This window comes from Phalacrocorax carbo, chromosome 7 (genome assembly GCF_963921805.1).
Source record: "Phalacrocorax carbo chromosome 7, bPhaCar2.1, whole genome shotgun sequence".
Lineage (NCBI taxonomy): Eukaryota > Metazoa > Chordata > Aves > Suliformes > Phalacrocoracidae > Phalacrocorax > Phalacrocorax carbo.
In genome coordinates, this window is record NC_087519.1 from 776,116 (window position 1) to 800,251 (window position 24,136).

Genomic DNA, 24,136 nt, shown 5'->3' on the forward strand with positions numbered 1-24,136 from the left:
CAGCACCCGCCGGGCACCTGCTGCAGCTAAATCTTAAGCACAGACTTAACGTGCTCGAGCAAGGATGGGACTTTCGAGCTTGCTGGTGTGATTTAGGAGCCCAAACCCATGGACTTGGCTTTGGCTACAACTTGTGCTGACTCCTTTTGGAAAGCCCAGTTTGGGCAGAGTCCAGGACACTTTGCATCCCTCCTAGCACTTGGACACACACTGCAAACATACTAGACAGAGAAGAGGAGCTCGGGGGGCACGAAATGAGTATCAGAATTTAAAGTAAGCGTGTGCTTAGCTGTCAGCAGCCTGGAATGATGTTGTGTCCTGGGAAACCATGTTTTAATGACACAAACACCAGCACCTGCCCTGTCGATGCCTCAGCCCTGGGCCGATGCCTCTGAGTCTGACTGGATAAAAACGCCCGTTTTACCCCCAGCTCCAAGTGAGAAGTACAGCCTCCCGTTTGGGTCTCTGTGCTGTCAGGCTGGGAGCTCCTCAAGCAGCGTCTCGGCTGCGCCTCACCAGCTGCCTGCTGGCTCTCCCCGCTGCCGGCAGCTTCCCGTGGGTGGCAGCCAAGCCCGGCCTTTACGGGAGAGGCCGAGTGGGAGCTGGGGGAGCCGCTGATAAATACCAGCGCCCACATTACCCGGCAGCATGTGGGGATCTGGCAAGGCTGCATTTATTCCTTCTTTCTTTTTTTTTTTTTTGTTGCGCACATGTTTAGCGTCAGCATCCTCAGCCTGCAGCTCAGCCAGCGGGATGCGCTTGGCAGCCCGAAGGGCCCACGAGCATCAGAAATCCCAGGGGAAAGGCGACACGAGTGCAACAGGCAGCAGGTCTGACCGTCACACGAGCCGCATAACGCCCCGGGGGAGCAGGGCTGTGCTCCCAGGGCGCTGCTGCAGGGAATCCCCTGGCCCTGGCAAGCGGTGCCCTGCGGGGCTCCTCCCAAGGGCATTTCACCCCCACCGGCCGGGCACGGCGGGTGCCGAGAGCCAGCCCCGCGGGGAGCACTTGCACAGCGGTGGGGAAATGTCCTTGCTGGCCCCCGGCCTGGGCACCCCGCCGCAGCGGGATGTACGGAACGGCAAACGGCTTCTTCCATCCCAGCTTGAAAGAGGGAGGAGAGTGGACGGGAACTGAACGGGTGAGGAGGCTGCTGGTGTCTAAAGCAGGTTGAAGAGGTTGTATAAAGGTTGTATAAAGGGGTTGAAGCATGGGCTGAGAGCAGCAAGGCTGTGTCTTCCACAGCTGATTATTTTGGCATGGAAATCACGGGATGCGTTTCACGAGGAGTCGGTGCACAGCAACAGGCTTTGCACCTGCCTGGATAAGAGCAGTGGGCCGCGGGGAGAGGCAAATCCCAGCGCTGCAGTGCTGAGCGAGCAGGCGGTGTGCCCAGAGACCCGTCCCGCACCGCACCGGCGGGCCAGGGCTGGGCCTGCGGCTACGCGTCCGGACACCCACCGAGCCCCTAACAAGCCACCCTACACGCGGCTCCTCCTTTGCCTGCCTTTTCGCTGGCTCAGCGGGTGCTCTACCCTGCTCCCCCAGCCCCCATCACAGCTTCTTCAGAGCTGCTGGGAGCAGCCAGTCTCTGCTGGGGACCGTCCCGCTCCTGGAGCTCCCGTGGTGCCGGTGTGCCCCCCACGGTCCCCTGCCGTCCTGCCCTGCCCGCTGCTCCCGAGCAGCGCTCCCGGCCCCCCAGCTCTCCCTCGCGAGGGGTCCCTGCGCCCCCGGGGGTTGCTGCAGCGACGGCTCCTGCTGCGCGCGACTCTGCTCAAGCCTCGGCTTTGCGCGGGATGCCCGCAGGAACTGCTTCGATGTTTATTAAACACTTAAATGAAGAGAGAGGAAACCACTGCAATTAAAATACTTGGAAACCCCGGGAAATCTTTACTCTGGACAAACTCCCTGTCTCACAAGAGCCAGCAGCGGTGGGCCCAGCTCTTCCGCGCGGTGGTGCTCGGGAGAAGTGACAAAGGCTTCACCTCTGCTTTCCCAGAGCAGAAAGGTCACACAGCAAATGCCTTCAAATTGATCGAAGCAAACATTACACGCAAAAAATAAACCTCCCTTTGTTTTAGAAATCAGAGTTTCCATATTTGCTCAAGCCTTGCAAGCTGTCGTCTATTTTTCCATTACCCTCCGTATCATCTAAGGAGAGTCTGAGCTAAACCAGCACTTATCTGGGGACCAGGGTCCAGCTGCCTCGTCTGGAACCAACTCCACCACAGCCAAATGCCACTTGTCCCCAGTCCTGTAAGCGCTGCTTCCTCACGACAGCCTGCTCGCGCCGGCAAGGCAGTGGAGACCCTCTCCCCATGGGCAGTGGGCACCCTGTGTCCCTGGGCTCAGCCCCACGGCCCACCGGGGGGCTCAGCCGCTCCCAGGGCGTGAGACAGCTTTTCTTCTCCCACTCTGCTTCGCACTCCAGATCTCTGGACTGGGAGCAGCCCACACAGGGAGGGGATCCAGCCCCACAGCCCCAGCTGCCTGCTGTGCTGTACTGGTCCCTCGTGGCCCGGGGAGGGCTGGCACAGACACCCAGCTCCGCACACTGCCCTGCTGCCAGGCTTGCTGCCCATGCATTTCCATAGAGTATGTTTTTCCTTTCCATCGCTTTCGCCCAGTATAGGAATTATTGTCAGCGCTAGCTTCCAAGTTATTATTTGATCCAAGATTTTGCAGGTTTCCATGAGGATCTTTCCTTGTGCAACTGCCACAAGAGCAGGCAGTGCTGCCCAGAGCTCGCTCCCCGTGATGAGGAGCTGCGAGAAGACTCAGCCCCGCAGCCGTGGCCGGCGCTGCCCAGCTCTGCCTGGCTGCCGCCTGCTCAGCGCTGGCTAACCCGCAGAGAGGCGGAGGGGATGGAGAGTGTCTCAGCTTCTTCTCCGGGGGTTATTCTGGATCGGCGCTCGGCCAGCAGGATGGGCCAGTCACAGGCAGCACGTGCTGCATGCTTTGACCCATCTTTCACCCCAAGCAGAGGCTGTGGTGGTGAAATGGGATGTGGGACCTCACCGATCAGGCTGGAAAAATGTAAAAGGGGAGAGCCCTGGCTGAGAAGGAGAGTTAGCTGTGCCGGTGGGGAAACTCCTAGAGCCAAGTACCTGCTTGCAATTTGGGTAACAGCAGGCGGATTCGGCCGGGAGGACAGCACCCTGTCTGCCGGCCAGAGGGGCAGGCGGGCACGGGGTGCTGAGGGCAGCATGTGGCCCTGCTTCCCACGCCTGGCTGGGCCCGCTCTGCGCCCCCCCAGCACCGATCCGGCACCCGGCAGGCACTTGGGCTGTGTCCCTCGGGGCAGCGATGCGAGCACATCCCAGTCCCAGCAAGCACCCAGGCCAAGCAGCTCCATCCTGGAAATGCCAGCACCCTTCCCAATTCCAGCCTGTTCCCTCCTGTTGCCATGGCAACCCATGACCTCACTGAATTCCTTGGAGATCTGCCAGCATTTTCGGTGGAAACAAAGCTAATTAACACGGTTTTCCTGATGGCCCCCCTGTGCGCAGGGGCTCGGTCCTGCCTGGGGCCAGCTCCTCCACCGAGGCGGGCAGGCAGCAGGTTCACGCGCCGCCCCGCAGCCAGCCCAGGTCTCGCGTGTGGCCATCACCGTGGTGTCTGACCCACCCAGTGCTCCCGGCTGCGGGGAACCCCCTGGGGATGCGGGGAGCACCAGGGCCCTCCCTGCCCTGCCCAGGCTCCAGCTGCTGCTGGCGCCCAGGTTTCCCAGTTCTGCTCGGCACAGCACACAAGGCCAGGATGGAAGAGAGGGATTGAAGGGTGAGACAAACAGAAATAGGAGAAACCAGGTCCTCTTCTCTCCCACGTGTGACATCTGGGAGCGGCTGTGCAGTTACCAGGGTGCCCTAAGGAGAGGTGGAGGGTGGGAAAGGAGAGGACGGTGTCGGGGGGTGCTGACACCTCTGCACGCAGAGGTACCACCCAACCGCAGCGTTAGGGGTTGCAGGGACTGGGTCGGCTCCGCGCTGCTGGGTGGGCAGGCGCAGGCTGTGCATGGGACCCGCACGGCCAAGGGGAAGGCTGCAAGTGGGGACGTCCCATGGTCAGCAACATGCGTGGGGCTGGTCATGGAGGGGGGCTGGACATGGAGGGGGCCTTCCCCAGGACAGCAGGGGAGTTGGCACCTGAAGTTGGAGTGGGTGCCTGGGGTGGGCGCCCAGCTGAGCACACCCCCACGCTGAGCTAGCGCAGGCTGGGGGTCCCACCTGGCCTGGGGGTCCCACCTGGCCTAGGGGTCCTGCTCAGTCTGGGACTCACGGCAAGCTAGGGCTTGTGCCAGCCCAGGGTTGATCTCAGACTGGGGGTCCACACTTGGCCTGGGGGTCCCGTTTCACCCAGGGGTCCCTGTCCTTCTCTGCCCGGGGCTCAAATTTATACCAAGGTCCTTCCTGGCCTGAGGGTCCCTTTTGGCCTGGGGCTTCACCCAGGGCTCCCATCTGGTCTGGGGGTCCCTCTTGGCCCAGGGTTCCTGCTGTGCCTGGGGATCCTGTCTGTTCTGGGGTTCCATCCGCTCCAGTGGTCCCTCTTGGCCTGGGGCTCTGGCTGTACCTGGGGGTCCCATGTGCCCAGGGGTGCCTCTTGGCCTGGGGGTCCCATGCACCTGGGGGTTCCTCTTGGCCTGGGCTCCTGGGGATCCCATATGCCTCTCAGCCTGGGGTCCTGGGGCCCCCATCTGCCCAGGGGTTCCTCTCAGCCTGGGGGTCCCCTGTTCTCAGGGGTGCCTCTTGGCCTGGGGTTCCCAGGGGTCCCATGTGTCCCGGGGTGCCTCTCAGCCTGGGGTCCCGGGGCTCCCGCGCGGTGTGGAGCCGTGGCCGTGCTGGCGGCGGCGGGCGGGGCGGGCGCCCCCGGCATCCCGCGTCCCGGGGGGCGGCCCCGGGGGGGGGGAGCACGGCGCTGCCGCCCCCGCAGCCGAGACAGGCCAGGGCCAGCCCCGCGCGGCCCGGCCCGGCTCAGCTAGGCGCGGCTTAGCTCGGCGCGGCTCAGCTCGGCGCGGCCCGGCGCTGACGGGCTCCCGGTGCCGCCGGCGGCCCCGGCATCACATGACTCGCCCGTCTGCGGGAGACGCGGCTCCGGGACGCGGCGCTCCCCGGGCAGAGCCGCCGCCGCCGGCGCCGCGGGAGGCCGGCGCGGTGCGGGCAGGGCGGCGGGGCTCGGCCGCGGCATGAGCCGCCGCCGGCTCTCCGGGGGCAGCGGGCGCCGCTGATGCGGGCGCGGGGGCTGCGGCTGCTCGCCAGGGACCCGCCCGCCGGCCGCCCGGCGGGGACCATGTGAGGAGCTGGCGGTGCCCACCAAGATGCAGAAGGGGATGCGGCTCAATGACGGGCACGTCACCTACCTGGGGCTGCTGGCGAAGAAGGACGGCGCCAGGAAGGGCTACCTGAGCAAGCGGAGCTCCGACAACACAAAATGGCACACCAAGTGGTTCGCGCTGCTGCAGAACATGCTCTTCTACTTCGAGACCGACTCCAGCTCCCGGCCCTCGGGGCTCTACCTGCTCGAGGGCTGCGTCTGCGACCGGGCGCCCTCCCCCAAGCCCTCCCTCTCGGCCAAGGACTCCCTGGAGAAGCAGGTGGGCGCCACGGGGGGCCCGCGGCCGACGCCCCCCGCCCCCCCCCCCCCCCGGGCTCCGGCCGCTGTAGGAGGGGGGATGATGCCCCCGGGGCCGCCCCTGCGGGGGTCTCGGCCCCGCGCCCCCCCACCCCGCGCACGGAGCCCCGTTTCCCGGCGCTCCCGCCGGCGTCCGGGACCTGCCCCACGCGTGACCGGGGCGGGGGATGAGGCTGGCCTGTGCCGGGGGAGGGGGGATGCTCCCGGGGGTCGCTGTGCCGGGGCAGCGGGTGAGTTCGTTATGGGGGTGTCGGGCTCTGCCCGGGCCCCCCCCCCATATCGCGGCTAATTAGCCGCCGGTAATTGGCGGCGGGGCTGCGGCGTGGGGCGCCCCCCGGCGGCCGCGGGCCCCGCTTTGCGCAGCGGAGCCCCACGCGTGTCCGCGGCCCGGCCCCCGCTTCGCCCCGGCCGAGGGCTTGGGGCAGCGGCCCCAGGGGCGCGGGGGGGCCCGGGGCTCCCGTGGGGTTGCTCCGTCCACGCTGTGGCTCGGCCGTTCGCCTTCGGTGTTTCGCAGGCTGGAGCAGCCCCCCGTGGGCACCCCCGGGGTTTGCGGGGTGCCAGGGGCCAAACCCGCAGGCAGCCCCGCGGCGAGGGCAGCGTGGGCGATGGGTGCAGGATGCCCTGCGCGGGGGGGGGGCGCAGGGCCTCGTTTCACCCCGTTCCCGCTCCCCGCACGTGCGGTTCATGCTCCCGGCACAGGCCTGGCTGGAAGCGCCGCGCACCCCCTCCCCGGGCGGTGGGGAGACGCGGGGCGGGGGGCCCCACATGCCACACGCAGGGCTGGCACTTGGCCGCAGCGCTCCCCGCCAGATGCTAATGTCTGCGGGTGGAACCGCACTGGAACAGCACAGGCGTTGCGAGGCTCGGGGAGAATCGGGGTCCCCCCCCGGCAGTGCGTGGGGACCTGGCCACAGGGATGGCACCCCCCGACGGGCCCCAGGGGTGGGTTTCTCTCCCCTGGCTGCGCCTTTTCCAGGTGAGCAAGGGTGGCACGGAGCAGCGCTGCGTGCAATGCCGGCAACCTCTGCCTTGTTTGTCCGGTGCCGTTTGCCGGAGCTCGGGGTGCGTCTGAGCAGCGGCAGGGAAGGGATCGGTGCCGGGGGCGGGGGGAAGGAAGGACTGGCTTCCAGCCTGGGGGTGCAAATCCCTGCCCATCGCTGCCATAGCTTCCAAAATCACCTCCAGTCTCATGAATGTGGACGGGAGCCCATTGCGGTTGAATTCACCCCTCGACCGCTGTGCGCGGAGTGCAGCCGCACGCCCAGTTGGGTGCCCGTGTCGCAGATGGCACCGGGAAGCCCCTCGCAAGGAGGAGCGGGGGCGGTTTTCCCGGCGCTGGCAGCCCAGGCTGGGCGCTTGCAGGAGGCACCGTGCATTTTGGGTCCAGCTCTGCAGGTCTTGCATAATTTCTGCCTAAGCAGGCTCCCAGGGAGGTGGTAGTGAGCGCAGCCGACAGACTGCGGGACGGCCCCGTGGGCACCACCTGAGGCAAGGGGCCAGCTGGAGGGAAGGAAGCCCCTTAATTGCCTCTGGCTAATCATGGCACACTTTGCACTCCAAAAAGCCCTGCCACAAGAGCGAGGCAGTGCAGCACCACCGCTCCGTGGCACATCTCTTCATCCCCGGCAGGGATCACGGGAATATTTCCCTGTTCAGATCAAAATGCAGGTTTTTTGCAACAGCTGTGCCTCCTCGCAGTCCTGGCTCTTGCATTGGAGCTGCCTCCAGTGTACCGCACGGCCGGCTGTAGCAGCAAGGAGGGGTCTGTGTCTGCAAGGGGGTCACGCTGGTGTCCTGGTTTGTCAGCTGTGTCCCCTTAAGTAGCAGCGTAATAGATGTTGTTGCGCGTTCCTGGTTCGGCTTCCCTCCAGCTTGCTAGCCAGGTTTAAATCAAGCTTGCTCGCCGGGTTCTGACTCCTCGTGTTTGTGCAGGAGGGATTTTCCGCCAGGTAAACATTAAGCGGAGGATGTTACAGCCCTTTTCCATTTCAGAATGCACCTGGAAGATTTATCCTCAGTGTGAATGAGGGGCTGCTGTCAGGGCGCAGTGAGATCCTGCCACACCAAATATTTACCAGGCCGCTGATCTGCACCGATTTACCAAGGTTTAGTGTCTGGCTTGTAATTTTGTGTAATTCATTAGGACAAATTTAAATGAAAGCGCTCAAGCACTTGAATGCCCACTGCTTTGCAAACTAATTAATGGCATACCAGACGAGATAAGCAGCAGAATATTTATGGTGCAGATCTGCAGCATCGCCTGTGCAGGAGGCCGAAAGCGAGCAAATGGCACGCAAAGCCGGCAGGTCTCTCAGAGGAAGGTGTCCGAGTTCTGCAAACCAGATACAACATTTTCTTCCAGCTCACCTGGCACCGAGCTGTGTTCAGCGTCGCCGGGTCTTCCTTTGAAAGGAAGGTGCCGAGGAAATTTCTAGCATTGCCCGTGATCACCATTAATTGTTTCTGAGGGTATTTATCTATCCAGGCAGTTTCAGCTGGAGCTATGAGGATGCTATTCCCTGCAGCAGAGGAGTTCCAGGTTTAGATTCCTTTTTCACTGGAGTAAAGCCTGAAAGGTTTCAAATTCTCCACAAAGGAGAAATTTTAAAAGGCGTGTCTTTCAAAACCCCCTTTTTTTAAAGTTCATGTATTTCGCTTTGGTGGGGCATTTCTTTTTTTTGCGGGGAACGCAGTGTCTTTAGCATACAGGGCACGTGGGAATAAAGGAGCAAAGTTATTTGAAAACCTGAAACACCAAAGAGGGGATTTGGACGCCTCTGGAAACTTTCTTTTCTGTTTTTATTACATTTTTCCAGAAATGAAATTTTTTTCAAACCAGTTTGATTTGGAAGGTACTTTATTGTTGGGTGGGCTTCAGGCTGTGGCCCAGAGGAAGGGTCAGCTGGGTCCGGGAGGCTGGCGTTTGGGCTGCTGGGAGCGGCGGTGTCGGGGCGCGATGGGCGCCCGCCTGGCGGTGCTGGGGCGGGGGGACCCTCCCTTTTATTCTGCTGTGGCATCTGGGCCACGCCGCCCCCCGGGACCTGCTGTCCCCGGTCCCCTGAGGGTGAGGATGCTGGGAAGCGCTTCCAGGCGGTCACGTCTCCTGCCTCTTGGTGGAAGGGGCCGTGAGAGACCCCCCTGGCCCGTGCTGCGTTGCAGGGGAGGGCGGGCAGGACGCGGGTGCCCCGGCTGCGGCTGCAAGTGCTGGGGCGCAGCCAAAGTGAGACCCTGGCGCAGAGGTCCGGAGCTGATCTGTCCCCGACCTCGCGGCCGTGTGCTCGGGACCGGGAAGGCCCCAGCGTGGGGTGAGGGCGTGAGAGTCGGGCCGCGGGAATCCCGGTTGGGTTTGCTCCGTGGATCCAGCCTTGAGTCGGATTTGCAGACCCGTACCCTGATGCCATGAATTTTTTCTTAACCAGCAGCCCTCCGTACCTCAGACAAGAGCCAACGTGATGCTGAGTCAAGTGGCAGCACTGTGCAAAACCCTTGACTTGAAACTCAGAAGCTCTCTGAGCTATGAGTCTTTTTTTCCCACAAAGCCTGGGCTGCTCTTGTGAACACACAGCCTGTAGCTGGAGATTTTCTTCCCCATCTCTGAAGCGTTTGCCGGGGATGGGTGTGACGTTTACTGTCCATGCTATCGGGGGGCAGGGGAGACTTCAGGAAAAATTTCATACCATGGTGCAAAGCTGAGGACGAGCGGTCAGCGGGTGGGCGTGCGTGGCTGTGCTCTGCCAGCGGGATGGGAGATGGCTTGTGGAAATGGTTCCCACCGGCACGTCAGGCAAGGAGTTTGTCTTCCATCTCCCTGGAGTGTGTCCAGCTCCGGCCCCGCTCGCTTCCCTGCACAGCTAAGGAGGGCACGAGGAAGCCACGTCTCTTCTCAGCACCCGCAGCACAAAGAGTAGCAGGTGCCAAGCAGAGACAAAGCGCAGTCTGGTGGCACACGTCTATGGGACACTGGAAGAGCCGGAGGGGAGCGGAGGTGGGGGATGCTCGGGTGCCTCGGGGACGCCTGCCCTCGCGGGGCATCGGGAGGGAGGTACCTGCAGCAGCCGCAGCCAGCCCAGCAGCTCCAGCTCCCTGGGCGGGACGTGCCTTCTCCCCAAGAGCCGAGCCCAGCCCGTGCTGATGGAGCCGCCCCTGGTGGCAGGAGAGCTCGGGCAGCTCCCTGAGGGTGCAGCAGCGTGGGCCATGGGATCCAGCTGTGCCTGTCCCTGCACGGGGCTTCACCTGGGCAGAGATCCCGGTACCCTCGGGAGGGCTGCTGTGGGTGGGCCAGGGATGCAGCTCTGTGGGTGGGACTGGGCCGGTGCCCGCTGCCGGTCCCTCTGATGAAGGGGGTGGTGGTGGCCCTTCAGGGGCAGCTGGGCATTTGCCCAGAGCTCCTCCAGCGCAAGATGCAGGTGGGTGCTGCTGTCCCAGCCCCGTGGCAATGGTGAGCAGCGTGTGCCCCCTGCCCCTTTCCAGCAACGGCCAGGGGAGCTGCAGACGACGGGTTCCCCTCCTGGGTGAAGTGCTCAGCTGGCGCGGGTAACCCAGCCCACGGGCCGTGAGCGGGAGCAGCAGCAGCGGCCACACGAGCAGCTTCGGCCACGGCCCCGCGCTGGGGCGGGCAGGGAGGGCTCAGAGCAGGGTGCCGCTCCGGTCCCGGTGGCAGGAGGGGACAGGTCCCGCCTGCAGAGCCGCTTCTTGCTGGGGCGAGCGGGGCTGCCCGCAGCCTGGGCACCCTCCGCTCCGCTCCGGGGGTGCGGGCGGTGGGGCGAGGATGCTCCGCGCAGGGTGCGGGGCGGCTGCCCGCCCGCCGGGGCCCAGCGCGAAGGCAGCGAAGCAAAACCAGCAGGTGCCGGTTGGTACGACGGGGCTGCCTGGAGACGGCGAGGGGTCCCCGGGCCGCGCGGGAATCCTGCGATAGCCGTGCACCCAGCCGCAGCCGAGCCTGTGCGGAGCACACTTTGCCCAGGAGGGTAACGCGCTCCTCATCTTCTAGAAAAGTCTGGTTTTCCTTCGGGGTGTGAGTCTGGGCGTGCTGCTGCCTGATTGCCGTCTTCCTGATTATTCACGTGGTGCTTATTCAAAGGACAGGATAATGTAGTGTGATCTGTGTGACTGATCGCGACGAAGCGATTACAGCTGAGTCTGAGCGCAGGACACCTTGCCTCTGCGGGAACTGGCTTTGTCATAGGATGAAAAACTATTCCCCAAATTTGTCATACAAATCCAAATAAGGCCGTTTTGGCACAACATGGCCTTCTTACAGACGTTCTGTGACCAAAGGAGCTAAGGTCGTGGAACGAATTGCTCCGCCGGCAGTTCACAGGCCGTGGGCTGGCGGGGGGTGCTGGGCAGGGCGCCGGCGGGAGCCGCGGCGCTCGTCGCCGTCGCCGAGGTCCGGCCGCAGCCGGGCCGCTCCGCGCTGGGCAAACCGGCGTTTGCAGGGCTCGCGAACCAGGCGACGTGCGGACGTTAACCCTGCTCATCCGCCAGCGGTGGTCAGGGCTGTGGGTTTTTTTAATCGTTACAAATGATTTTCCGAAAGGCTGAGATCCACCGTAATCGGTGCCTTTTGCACATCATCTCGAGTGCGAAGCGCCTCTCCCTGCACAGCCCCGAGGCTGGGGACGGCGTCCAGCGACGGTGGGGTATCGCGTGCTCCGCAGTAAATACCCGCCTGTCCCGAGCCCCAGCGCAGGCGTCGAACACCTTCCCGAGGTTTTCCAGATCCGGAGTTAAGTTCAGCATCGATGTCTCAGGGACTTGAGCTCCAGCCTCCAACGTCCGCGGCCGGGCGCCCGAGCCGCCGCCTCCTCGGGGGCAGCGGGGGTCCTGTCGGAGCAGCTGTCAGTTGTTGGATGCTTTGTGGGTTTGTGCATCCAAACTCGGAGCTGAAGTAGGCGAATAGGTGTTGGAATATTTTGGCTGCCAAAGACCGGGGGTCGGTAGAGGTTGGTTTCTGATAAAGCAAAAAGGCCGAGAGCTTTTTCACCTGAAAAACGAAAGAATCTGGAAAAAAAAAAAAAGGTATTAAAAAGTTTACAAGGACAATTTTCAATATATATTTTTTTTAATGGATGGCACACTTCTGATTGAGAGATCTCTTGGCTTAAGCTGTTTGGCTCTTCCCACCAGCTTAATTCACCTTGATTTGCTCATGTGGGTCTTTGCCATGACCCCTGGCCTGTTGTCCTGTTGGATTTTTATAAACTTTAAATTAAAACTCTTTTCCTAAACTTCTGTACTTTTATCTGGGCTTTCTGCGTGAGTGAATGCAGCAGTAGCTCATACCAGCAGCACGGAAACCCAAATGTATTTACGTACAATCTGATTTTTTAAAAAATCACAATTTGTGAACCTAAACCTGAACTACTTATAAATTAGGAAATTATCCTGCTGGTTTTTTGTGTTTTAAATGTGAGGCCCATCCATCCCCTTCATTTGCACATTCTCATCCAACAGATTAATGGAATCTGTTAAAGAAGCAGGAGGAGAGAGAAAAGAAACCTTCCCCCAGCCCAGTCTCAGCAGCCTCAGCTACATTTTCTCAGCCGCACATACACAATTTGCAGGTTTCTTGCAAATACGGAGGCGCAGACTCATTACAGCAATGGCGATAGTCATATGTACAGTCTGGCCGAGGTACGCATGTCCGATGTACCCAGGGTTAGGACGTTGGTGTAACGGTGGTCTCTTCATTAATTACTGTATAGAGGGATGCCAAGGCTGTGCTTCCAGGCTGCTCACGGCGGGGCTGCTCGTGGTGCATGTACCGCGCAGGCATCGCCGGTGCCTCCCTGCCCGTCTGCCAGCATCGCTGGATAATGCGCCAGAGAGGGAAAAACTGACCTTTATTTTTTTTTTACAAATACTTCTGCACGAGTCTTAGGGTGGGATTCACATGGGGTGATGCCTCCCGCTGCAGAGGGTCCCCTGCCTGCCCCGCTCGTGGGTGAAGCCTGCCCAGCTCGGCTGATGCTCAGCTCTGGTGCCTGCACGTGAGCATCCTTATGGTCTGTCCTGAATTGCCGCTTCTGGGATTCTTTTCTTATTGCCAGCAAGCAAATGAGCTGCCCGGCCACCCATCTCCTCTCAGTCCCAGGTCCTGTCTTCCCAGAGCACAGGCTATGTAGGTCAGGGAAGTTAAAAGCTGCCATTGCTGGCTGTGGATTTTTAGACTCATCCATCCAGAGCAGGAGAATTCTCCTCCGTGCCCTTTATGTCAGCTGCAATAACCATCAGCTTCCTGCACAGGCGGCGTGTACCTATCTGCCATGGGTGGATGGAGGGGACGCGTCCCCACCGCAGAGGGGCGGCGGGGGGCATCTGTCGCGGTGCAGAACAGCCCCTGTGACGGCACAACAGAGCTGCTTTGTGCGGGAAAGGGTGAGGGCCACCGCTTCTGCGCCAGGGGTGTTGCCGGGGGTGTTTCTGTCTTGGTCCCCCCGCTCTCGCGCCGGCCCCTTCAGCAGAGCCTGGCGCTGTCTGTGCCCAGCGACATCCAGAGAGGTCGGGCGAGTTGTTCAGGCTGGAAAACATCCTGCTCCAAATCTAAAAAAATTCTGGAATATGTTGATTTTCTATTTTGGAAATAATGCATCATTTTAAAGCTTATTTGAATTTATTTGTGTGTCTGCTTAACAGAAGGCGAGAAGCAAAGTAAAACCCTTCAGGAGGTTAGCTGGACCAACAGCAGCGGGTTTGCTTATGGAGGGCCTGGCTCTGCCTTGCCCTTCTCTGGCTTTACTCCAACAAACCAGAAAATTTGCTATTTCGTCCCCGGTGCCGCGGTGCCGGTGCCTGCCCGAGGGTCCCGTGGCACCAGCCCTTTGCTCCCAGCGTCCTGGGGCGCGGGAGCTCTTGGTGTGCTGGTGGCTGTGGTAGGGGAGGCGGGAGCAACGTCCCGGTGTGGCAGACCGTAGCTCTGCCGGACCCCGAGCCGATGCCGGGCACCGCTCGGGTCTGCGCGGGCAGGACGGGACGGCGCTGGGGAGGTTGGGCGCAGCGGGGGCACGGGGGGTTGCAGTGCAGCCCAGCTCCCTGCAGACGTGCAGCCCTGCAGAAACACCGCGTGACACCTTGTCATGGCCGTGGGACGCAGGGATCTGTGTCCCAGCAAGACCCCAGCAGGGGCACCCTCAAAGCACAACGGCAAACGTGCTCTCTCAAATAATCTCGTTGGCTTTTATGGAAGATGTGGAGGATGGAGGAGCCCGAGTGTCCCAGCCACGGCGGGTGGGAACGGGCGTCAGACACAGGCATGGGAGCAGGCAAAGCGTGTCTTTGGGTGTGCAGCGACCCCCATCTTGGGGTCACCAGTGACCCGTGTCTTGCTGTGCACAGGGACCCATGTCCCAGGGCGGCCCGGACCCACATCTGGGGGTGCACACGTAGGAGGTTCTGCTTTTCCAGCACTGGGCATGGCAGGAGGGCAGAGCCATCGCTGCGCTAACCGTGCCAGCCCAGGGACACCAGACGCGCAGGAGGGTACTTCTGGGGAGAGAGTCCCTGCACATTAATCACTCGGGTAGTCTCCTTCATTAATTCAAAGCCGTTTGTTGAGGTTCTGGAAGCAGAAATAACTCCCGAGCTGCACTTTGCAATTGTACGCTCCTCTCAGTAAAAATAGCCAAGCCGGCACGGGGAATTTTTTGCAAAAAAAGCGACAGAGGGAGCGGAGTTTCAGGAGTGGGCTCAGGGGCCCTGCACCGCGGTGGGTGCTGGGCTGGGCCCCTCCCAGCTGGGTCACCCTTGAGCAGAGCCCCAGGCCCACGCTGGCCAGGGCACCCCAGGAGGAACCCCTGGACATGGTCTTTGAGCTGCTGGCAGGGGTCTGGGGTCCCTGGGGGAGCAGCCCCTGCCTGTGCAGGCATTGCCTGGCCCTCTCCTGCCGGTATCTCTCAGCTGCGGGTGCCCAGCACCTCTCATGACAGCACTCGGTGTCCAGGCAAGGGACTTTGCCAAACTGCCTGCCGGAGCTGAAATCCTCCATGCCGGTGGCTGCCGCCAGCCGAATTACTGTGAAACGTTGGAGTTTCTGAGGCTGAAGCAAAAGATGTTGTTTGCCTCTGCTGAAAAATGCTTGCAGCCATCACCCTGTGGTGGTTTGGGGTCTGCAGGACTGGGCTCCTGCCGGCTGCTGGGGATGTGCTGTGTCTTCCCCGGTGAAAAGCTCCGGGGCTGGAGCAGCCCCCGAGCCCTGCGGGGCGAGGGGGTGCCGAGTGCTTGGTTTGCCATAAGCTTGAGTTAGGGTGGGAGAGAGGAGGTCTCTGGCATCACAGGCTGTGTCTCATCAAGCCAGGGGGTCTCTGCCCATCAGGGGCTTTGGTTGCTGCCCCCCCCCCCACCCCTCTTGGTATTCAGCACCCACCCTTCCCTGCAGCAGGCAGGACCTGAAACGTTCCCGCATCATTCTTTCAGGCAGAACTGCTGCGTCCCCCTGGGGTTTCCTGAAATAAAGCCCCCACTGTACCGGGGGCCGGGGGGCTGCGCATCCCACTGTGCTGGGGTCCGTGGTCCGTGCATCGCACTGTGCCGGGGGCCTGGGGCCACGCATCCCACGGGGCTGGGGGCTGGGGGCTGCGCATCCCACTGTGCCAGGGGCTGCCATCCCGCAGCAGGTGCTCAGAAGGCGCCGCGGAAATGAGGGAGGCTGGAAAATGCCCCATAATGAGGGACTTAAGGAATTACATCTGCTTAGTGTGTCAGGAGGCAAAGCGAGAGGTGGTTTGAGGAAGGGGTGTCAGTACCTGTGAATTAATGGGGTCTTCAAATGAGCAAAAGATGGGTGTGAGAAGCAGCAAACTCAAGCTGCGGGTCTTTCGAGGCAGGGGTGGCCCAGCGGCTCTAACTGCCCTGGGGAAGCTGGGCGTGGGGTGATGCTGGAGGCAGGGGCCGATCCTGCGGCTCCCTGCCTGGTGCTGGTGGGCGGCTGGTCCTGTCTGTGAGTCTGTCCCGCTGCCTGGCCAGGGCCGTCCTGCCACCCAGCCTCGGCCCCCAGCACAGGGAGTGCTGCTGGAAACGCGCCCGGGCTGTCAAGTTTGATGTGTCGCTGCGATAACAGAGAAGGATCATAATTTAGGCAGAGATAAAAGGTGGTGGGAGTTTTATTATTCAAATATAAAATAACTTCCTCCTTTCAAGCGCGCTGCACTTCCTGGGTATTGTATGGGGATAAATCAGAGTGACACGGGGAGCTGCGGCGCGTGTGCTCGCAGGAACCAGCTTTTAACTCTACGTGGAGCAGCGGTCGGGACCGAACCGTCCCGGCCACAGCCCTGCAGCGGCTGCTGGGGCTGCCCCGGCCGCGGTGGGAAGCCTTCGGCCCCACGTCGCCCGGCTCCGCTGCTGACAGCGTTGAAATTGCTATTTGCAAATCCTTCAGGAGTTTCTGGGCTTAAATTAGACGAGCCAGAAGCCGTCTGACAAAACGCTTTTGGTGCTGGTGTGTCGGGGAGGTGCCTTGTGGGCGAAGCAGGGGGGAGAGGCAGGGTGGGCGCCTGTCTGGGGTCCCTGCCGCGGGCTCTGACAGCCCTTATTTCAAAATCCGACAAGCCCAGAAGCTGTGCGAGATGCTGCTGTTGCAGAGGGCCCTGGGTAAGATGCGGGTGCTCTACCCCGGCGTGATGCCTGGTCCTGCCTGTGGGCGCAGGGCTCTGAGCGGGTGCTCTCGCCCCTGGGAGCACACATGGGTGCTGCATGGTGCCGCGCTTCCCCCAGGGGACCCACAGCGCCCGGGAAGGGCAGCCCAGGGCTCGCCATCCTGTCCCCTCCCGCAGGGACCGGTTTGGGGGAGCCACAGAGGTGTCTCCCCGTGTTTCTGGTCCCGCGGGGACTCAGCCGAGCTCCGGCTGTTGGCGTCGGCGGAGCGTGGGGCGGTGGACGCGCGTGCCGCGGTGTTGGGGCCATTTCTCCCCACGGCACTGGGAGCTCGCGGGGAGAACCGGGGCTGAGAAAGGGCTTTCGCACCCCCTCGCGTCCCCGCGGCCGGGACACTGGGGCTGGGGAGCGAGTGCTTGGCAGCGCCCTGGCACGGCTGGTGATGTTCCCGAGTCGGTGTTTAAGGGGGAGGATTTCCAGACTTGCCAATCTGACGAGCTCTTTTTAATGCTGTTTGCAAGGGAAAGGATGTAGGAGATGTGGGCACAGAGAGGCGTAACTACCCACACAGTTTCATAGACCAAAAATTTCTGGTGAATTTTCTATCAGAGATGTCTTGTTGCCAATAAAAGCCTTTGGGGGTGGGAAGGAGAAGGAAAGGGGAAGAGAAGTGAAGGGCTGTGGAGCTGCTGCGGTTCCAGACGTGTCCCGCAGGCAGAGGCGAGCTGCCAGCCCGGCTGCCCGGAGCTCTCGCCAGCCTGGCCACGGCGCGTTGGGGAAGGGGTGGGAGACGGACGATGGCTTGTTTTACCACGGAGAAGGAGAAAACTTGTCTGCAGGATCAGCAATAAAAAGTTATTGCACCTAAAGGATCCTGGACAGAAGTAAAAGAGAGGCGTCTTCACAGGGTCCCAGGAACAACCAGTTCCCCCCCGAAGATGAAAGAGCTGTTTCTGAAGGAGGGCTCTGGCACGGCCCCAGGGCAGCGCGGGGTCCCTGGGCTCCCCCTTCTCCTCCTCTGCAGGACCAGGACGGGCTGAGGAAGCTCAGAGGGTGTTTTTCAGGCTGTCACCCAGCAAGACAGGAGCCCTAGTGGGCATGGTGCTGGCTGGGGGAGCTGGGTGTCCGTCCGTCCGTGCTGCCTGCACCAGCATCACCCAGGAACAGCGACCGGCTGCGCCTCGGCTTCCCTATTTCCTGGTTTCACTGAAAGCATCCCTCCGGAGGTTCTTCTCCTTAACACCCCTGGGCCTGATTAGGGATGGGAAGGGGATGAAGGTGAAGGTGCCCAGGGACGGGGAGGACAGGGGAGAGCTGGGGGTGGGGGTGCAGACGTAGCCCTGTTCTGGGGAGGCGAGCAGCACCCTGGCACTGAGCACAGGGGTGGTGCTGGCACTGGGCTGCCCTGGGTGGGCGCCAGCCTTGCCCGGGTGTAGCACTCCATGCCCATCCCTGCCCGCGGCGCCGTGTCGGGCAGGTCCCCACGCCAGCTCCCGCCTGCGGTGCGGTGCCGTCTGCGTTCTCAGGGTGCGCCAGGGTCTGCGGTCGCAGCCGGCTGCTGCCCGCCGTCCTGGGGCGCAGGGGGTTCGCGGCAGGGAGCAAGTGGCTGCTGCAGGTTGGGTTTGGGGTCTCTTTTTGCCAAGATACCTGTTAATTCAGATCCCTCGTTAAATCTACTGGAGGAGCGGATAATGTCGGGATGAGCTTCTTCTAGAGGGTTTCGTTTTAGCCTAGTTATTCCGGGCAGTATCCGGCATTGCAGCGTGGTACCTGTTTCCTAGGAGACTGCAGGAAAGCACAGGAGCAGCACAAACCCCAGCCGACGCGGGCTGCCACCGCACACAATTAGCACAAATACTGTAAATGTCAAGGGAGGCTAAATATAGTCCTGCGCTGAGTCCTATCACACCGTTGCCCATTAAAGCCTCCCGGCGCGAGCACGTGGGACCGGGGCCCTGCTCAGCGTCAAGCCCCAGGCAGCAGCGGGGCTGTGTTTTGGTGCCCGAGGGTGCTCGCTGCCCGTGCCGGCAGGGGTGCAGGCAGCCCGTGCCCGGTCCGGCTAAACGCCCTTGCTCATCCGCCCCCTTCCCCCGTGAGGGTTGTCCCCAGGGCGATTGCTGCAGGCTCAGGCCTGCAGCCTCCCGGACCTCGGTGGGTTTAGGTTTATCTGGAGCCCAGCGTTTGCCCAGCGGGATTTCCCCTCGGGGAGCATCTCTCAGCCCCGTCCTCGCCCGCGGCACGGCTGCGCCGCCTCGCTGGCAAGGAGCGGCTTTTCCCCGAGCGCTGAGGGCAGCACGTCTCGGCCATGCTCCTGGTGTTTCAAAAATGTATTTTTTTTTCTAAATTAAGCAACCTGTGGTGGATCGTAAAGCGCTTTTCTAATGGCCCTGTGCGAGCAAGCGGTAACCTCACCCTGTGCTTGCTCCCACAGCATTACTTTACCGTTAATTTCAACCATGAGAACCAGAAGACCCTGGAGCTGAGGACCGAGGATGCCAAGGACTGCGACGAGTGGGTGGCAGCCATAGCTCACGCCAGGTATCGCCCTCCGCCAGCGCAGACCTGGGGACGGGGGGTGTCGGAGGCGAAGCCGTGCCCGAGGGTGGCTGCGGGCAGAGCTGCGGGCAGGGAGCCGTTGAGCCGGGCAGGCAGAGCAGAGCGCTTTTGGCCTCCAGCCCATGTTGGGGACCCTCGTGCTGCTCAGGAGGCTGCATTCAGACGTGTCCCGCCCAGCCCTGTGCCTGCCTGTGCCCGTCCGTGCAGAGTGGCCGACCTGGCGGGCTGGCGCTGCCGGTCCCAGCCTGGTGCCAGAGGGGCGCCCGATTTGCCGTCCAGGTCAAAGACCATTGGGAAGGGTTTCATCTGGAATAGTAAAAATGGTCAGAAAGAGGTTTTTCCAGGCTTGCGTTTCTGCGCCGTGGGAATGCTCCCGCAGCCCGCTTGTTGCTCAGGGGCGAGCGGTCAGGAGCCGGCACGGCACAGCCGCCTGTCCGGCAAAGGAGGGGGACGGGCTGGCAGCGAGACGGGGCGGGCAGATGACTTGTAAGCAGGAGATCAGAGAAATACCATCTGCTGCAGCGCCTTAGTGAGAGCAGATGTTTGTAAGATCTTGTGCCGCAAGTGCCCTCCTCGTTAAACTTTTGGGATGTGGTGTGTGAGAGAGGTTTGGCCACGAGTTTTGGGGGTTTTCTTTTTGTCTCCTATAATTTCCTTAAAATTTGCATTATCTTTTCTGTTTGCACCCTCATGGGGAACTCGAGTCCTCTCCAAATTGGTCGGTTCTGGGTAGCAGCATCCCACACTGCGGGAGCCGTCTCCCAGTTCATTCCCCCTGCGGGTACCCTGAGCCGTAGGGCCAAGAGCAGCGCCTAGACAGCTGGGAAGGACAACCCCCCCCCAGCAAACCGCAGCCTGCAGACACCTAATTCTGTGTGCGTGTCCTGGGGGGGCCGTGGCGGTGGGTCTGCGGGAGGAGGGGTGCTCACAGCCGTGTCTGCCCACAGCTACAGGAACCTGGCGACGGAGCACGAGGCGCTGATGCAGAAGTACCTCCATCTCCTGCAGATTGTGGAAACGGAGAAGACTGTTGCCAAGCAACTCCGCCAGCAGATCGAGGACGGGGAGATCGAGATCGAGCGCCTGAAGGCCGAGGTGAAGAGCCCAGCGTCGCCCCGCGGATGCGCTGCTGCTCCCCAGAGCGACCCGCAAGGCTGCGGGCGGGCGGGCGGCGTCACTGCGCTGGCAGGGACTGGGGGTCGTCGCAGCCGGCGTGTTTGTGCTTGTTTTAACGTCAGGCTGGCCCCTTCTCTTGCAAAGAGGGGCAAGGGCATCGCCTTTGCCGGAGGCTTTTCTTGCAGGAGCCGTGCAGCGAGTGGCCGCGGCTGTGCCGCCCTGGCAGGGCGCGCGTGCGGGGCTCAGTGCGGTCCCCGGCCCCGGGATGCTGCCGCAGCAGGGAAGGGTTCGCTCCAGCCACGGGCGCTGGGGAACGGGCTGGCGAGGTGGTGCCTTGGGTTCAGGAGTAGGTACTGGGGGAGCGATGGAGACTCCCTATCTTACCATTCCGCCTTCCTTATTTTAATCCTAGATACCTTGATTAGACCCCCTCTGCATGCCGCGTGCCTGCTGGTAGCGTCTGCCAGGCGGTGCACAGCTAGACGAGTAGCTGAAAAAGGGAAGAGGGGTCTGTGGCCTCGGGAGGGGACCGGTGCCAGCGCCAGGCTGCATACCTGAGTACGTCAGGGAACTAACGTGCATGGTGCTCTAAATAAAATGGACACTTCGCTAGGAAGGGAGCATCTCTTCAGTGAGAGCAGCCCATAAAACCTGTTGCCCCAACTTGCCCCAGAGGCTCTCGCAGCAGTTTGCTGTTCAGTAGTTTGGGGCGTTGCGTCGTGGGAAGGGTGACACGACGCGGGTTACGGCAGACGAAGCATCAAAATGCAAAATGACTCAGCAGACGGTGCCAAGGGAAGCTCGTGTCTCTAAGGGAGCTGGGGAAGGGGATGCTCGGAGGCGTGGGGATGCCCCGTGCTGCCCGGCTGCCCGCGGTGCAGGGCTGCAGCCGGCCCCAGGGACCCTCACGCCGTTGGGTTTCGGCTGCTGCGGGGTGCTGGCGTCGGTGGTGCGGCGTGGCTGGCGCTGCCGGCCCCCTCCTCCTGCCTGGAGGGAGGGTCGGGCAGCGGCTTCGTGGCGGAGGCAGCTGGGAGCTGGTCCTGCTGCCTGCTGGGCTGAGACATCCACCCTGAGTCAGTCAAAATCTCGAAACTGCCATGACGGAGGCAGCTGGAGAGGCAGCGGGGGCAGGAGTGGGTTGGCACATCCTTATGGTGGCCTTTTCCTTAAATTTTGAATTTTTGAGTTTAAAAAGTGCAGGATAATAGCAATCCCTGACCGTGAGTCGGGGTACGCTGAAGGCTGCTTTTAGTCTTGGGGGCTGGGGGAGCCGCAAGCCTTTCCCAGGAGCCGTTTTGGCACCGCTGAATTTGTGCTCTCCAACAGAACAGGCTCAGCCCCCAAACCACCCCGGCTGCAGCCCGCGGCAGCCGCTCAGTGCGGGGTTTCTCCTGGGGCCCCGGCCTGGCGCCGGCTGGGAGGTCCCTGGGTCCGGTCCAGCCTCCGAGTCGGAGCGAGCTGCGCTCCCCTGGCAGCGTAAGAGGCAGGGGAGGCGAGCGGCGGCCGCGGGGTGATGAGCATCCCGATGAGCTTTCGGTTGAGGGAGGTGGGAGATGCGTTGTGAACCCTGAAATTAGCTGAGGGGTTGGGATCAGCAACGCTGGGCAGAGCTGCAGCCCGTCCCCTGTGCCCAGGTACATTTGATTTTACCTTGCATTGGTTTGGGTTTTTTTTTAACTCTTCCATGTGCTTTGAAGCAGAGATCAGATAATCAGCTTCTACTTTAATGTGCAAATTTTGCTCACTCAATCTAAAAAAAAAAAAAAATCAAAATAAAACCATGGCACTGGCAAACCTGCTCCATGGGTCCCGGCTGAGACGCACCTGGAGTCGGTGTGGGAATGGCTTCGGCGCTCTCAAACACTTCAAAGCGCAGGGGATGTTTGGTGACTTGAGGCTCCATAGGAAAGTGGGGGGAGAGGAAAAGAAAATCTCTAAAATCTCTTCTAAAATCTAATCCCATGTAATAAAATGGGGTGAAACTGGTAGAGCTGTGCAGGAGCTGAATCGGTGCCTGTGAGCCCGCGGCCGCAGCGGGGGCCGGGGCAGCCCCGGTGCCTCCAGCCGAGCCCCTCCGAGCCGCGGCCGGGTGGCACCAGCGGCAAAGCGGGGCCGGCTGGGTCGGGCCCGTCCCCAGCCCCGCGCCAGGGGCCAGCCCTGCGCCCCCCTGCCGGCGCCTGGCAGCGAGGAGCTTTGGGGACGTGCCTCCACGTCGAGCGCTGGGAGGGTCGGGGCTCTCTGGGAGAGCTCGATGCCGAGAGGCGGCTGTTGAGCTTTGTCAGGCACGGTGACCCCAGTGACCCACCGCATTTTTAGCTTCTTGTGGCAGGAAAACACTCTGTTACAGTTCGGATTTTGTGGCAGTCATCTCCTCTTCCTGGGCTGTGACCGTGCAAGAGAAGCAGCTTCTGCCCCGTCCCCCTCCCCGGCAGCCGTCTCCTCTCGTCTCCTCTTTGCTTTCCTTCCCAACAGCCCAGGCACCCAACAGCCAACACGCGCTCGGCGGGCGTTGCGGTGGCAGCTGCTGTCGGTTCCCAGCGTCACTGGGAAGCGCGGTCTCCGACCGAAAAAGATCTCAGCTCCTTTCTCTCCAAAACTGTTTGGAAAGTACTCTTCGAAAGTTGTTTTCTTATTTTTATTACTTTTTATAAAATCAAAATTCAAATCACATTTTCCCCAATTTTCATTTTCTGTTTTCCTACCCTCTCCTGTAGCTTTGTAAACGCTTGCGGCCGTGGGGGCAGGGACACGGCGATGAGCAGAAGAGTGAGAAAAAGTGCAGGCGAGAAACAGTAAAAATTCAAATGCTTGAAGCTAATGAGATTCGGTCCAGTTTGTGTTGGAAGGCTGTGACTGGCTGAGAGCTTGTCCCCGTCTGCAAGTTTTAGGGTGCAAATGACTTGAGATTTTTCTGCCGTTTTCTCTCCAGCTCATTTTTTAACGACTCGCCTGGGAAGGCTTTCTGAGGAAAGAAGGATGTGGTTTGCATCGGGTACCCGGCAGGGTTTGCAGGTCCCTGCCTCTGCGGCGTGTTCGGAGGGCGCTGGGGATGCCGGGGAGTTGTCAGCGCCCTGACAGCTCTGCAGGGTTTCTGTATCTGCTCCGTCTACTGATCTCCCCCTAAGACAGAATCAGCACAATGTGTCCCTGTACCCGCAGTGAGGCTGGAGGCGTGTGCCGTTCCCCGGGGCTGCGCGGCGGCGGGGTTTGCCCTCGGCTCCCGGGAGGTGCCGGGGCGGCGCAGCCGCTCACGCCCCCCCTGTGCCCGCAGATCGCCTCCCTGCTCAAGGACCACGAGCGCATCCAGGCCGGCCAGACCAGCGCGCCCAGCGACGACGACAGCGACATCAAGAAAATCAAGAAGGTGGGTGAGCGGTGCGGGGGCCGGCGCTCGGCGGGGGCCCGGCACTCACGGCGGCGTGGCGGGCGTGCTCGGCGTGGGGCTGGCGGAGCTATCTGAGGAGCTGCCTCTGCTAATGGGGTTTCCCCGGGAGGAAAATGTGTTTTCGCACAACTGGAAACCCTTGTGCTGGTTGTGTTTGCTCCGCGGGGCGCTCCCTGCGTTCCCCGGGTGAGCGAGGCATCCCTGCCCGTGCCGGCTCGCGCACAAACAGCACCCCTTACACCTCGCTCCTCCCGCGGCTGCGGTTACGTCTTTTATTTTTGCAAAGAACAAGCCACCGCCCCAGCAGCGTCCCTGCAGGGAGCAACAGACCCTGTGAGGAAATCTGCTCCGACTAAGGCACTCCCGGGGAGAGCAAGCTGCGCTCACCAGCAGATGCTGCTTGCCACGCGCCCGCTCCCACTGGCTCCCTGAGCCCGGCAAGCGCGGAGGTGCCTCGGCCTCCCTGCGGTGCCGTGGAGGGGACCGGCACTGTTGCTGGTCGGGGAGCGGGTCCTGCCCTCGCCCGACCCCCGGGAAGGCCTCCGCCGGCCTTGGGCACCCGCTGCCCCATGCAGGGGACGTGGGGTTGAACCCTGTGGGCTTGGGGCGGCGGGCAGCGGCCGCCCGTACGGATGGAGCGCTGCCACGGACCGGGATGTGCCGCGATGCTCATTTACATGAGGGTTGGAAGCTTTTCTAGGTGTCTTAATAAGCGCTGCGTGTTTGGGCGCACAGGCGGGTGCTGGCTTTGGTGCCCCGGTTCACCGGGCGGTTGCGGGGTGCTGGGTAGGGCCAAGCACCCAGCGGGCTGGGAGTCTCCAAACCCACTCAGTCCTTCTGGCAGGGAAGTGCCCGGTG

General features: G+C 61.9%; 1 protein-coding gene across 4 annotated transcripts in view; it reads left to right on the plus strand.

Moving 5' to 3' along the window:
- Positions 1–5,098: 5,098 nt before the first annotated feature.
- RASGRF1 (Ras protein specific guanine nucleotide releasing factor 1) overlaps positions 5,099–24,136 on the plus strand; it is a 42,059-nt gene continuing 23,021 nt past the window's right edge. For 2 of the 4 annotated variants that reach the window (XM_064455952.1, XM_064455954.1), the window contains exons 1-4: positions 5,099–5,590; positions 18,653–18,759; positions 19,725–19,872; positions 23,165–23,257. In XM_064455952.1, the coding sequence (XP_064312022.1) occupies positions 5,315–5,590; positions 18,653–18,759; positions 19,725–19,872; positions 23,165–23,257 (624 nt within the window). In that variant the 5' untranslated portion in view covers positions 5,099–5,314. The remainder of the gene's footprint in view (positions 5,591–18,652; positions 18,760–19,724; positions 19,873–23,164; positions 23,258–24,136) is intronic. The other 2 variants (XM_064455951.1, XM_064455953.1) reach the window with 1 other exon arrangement.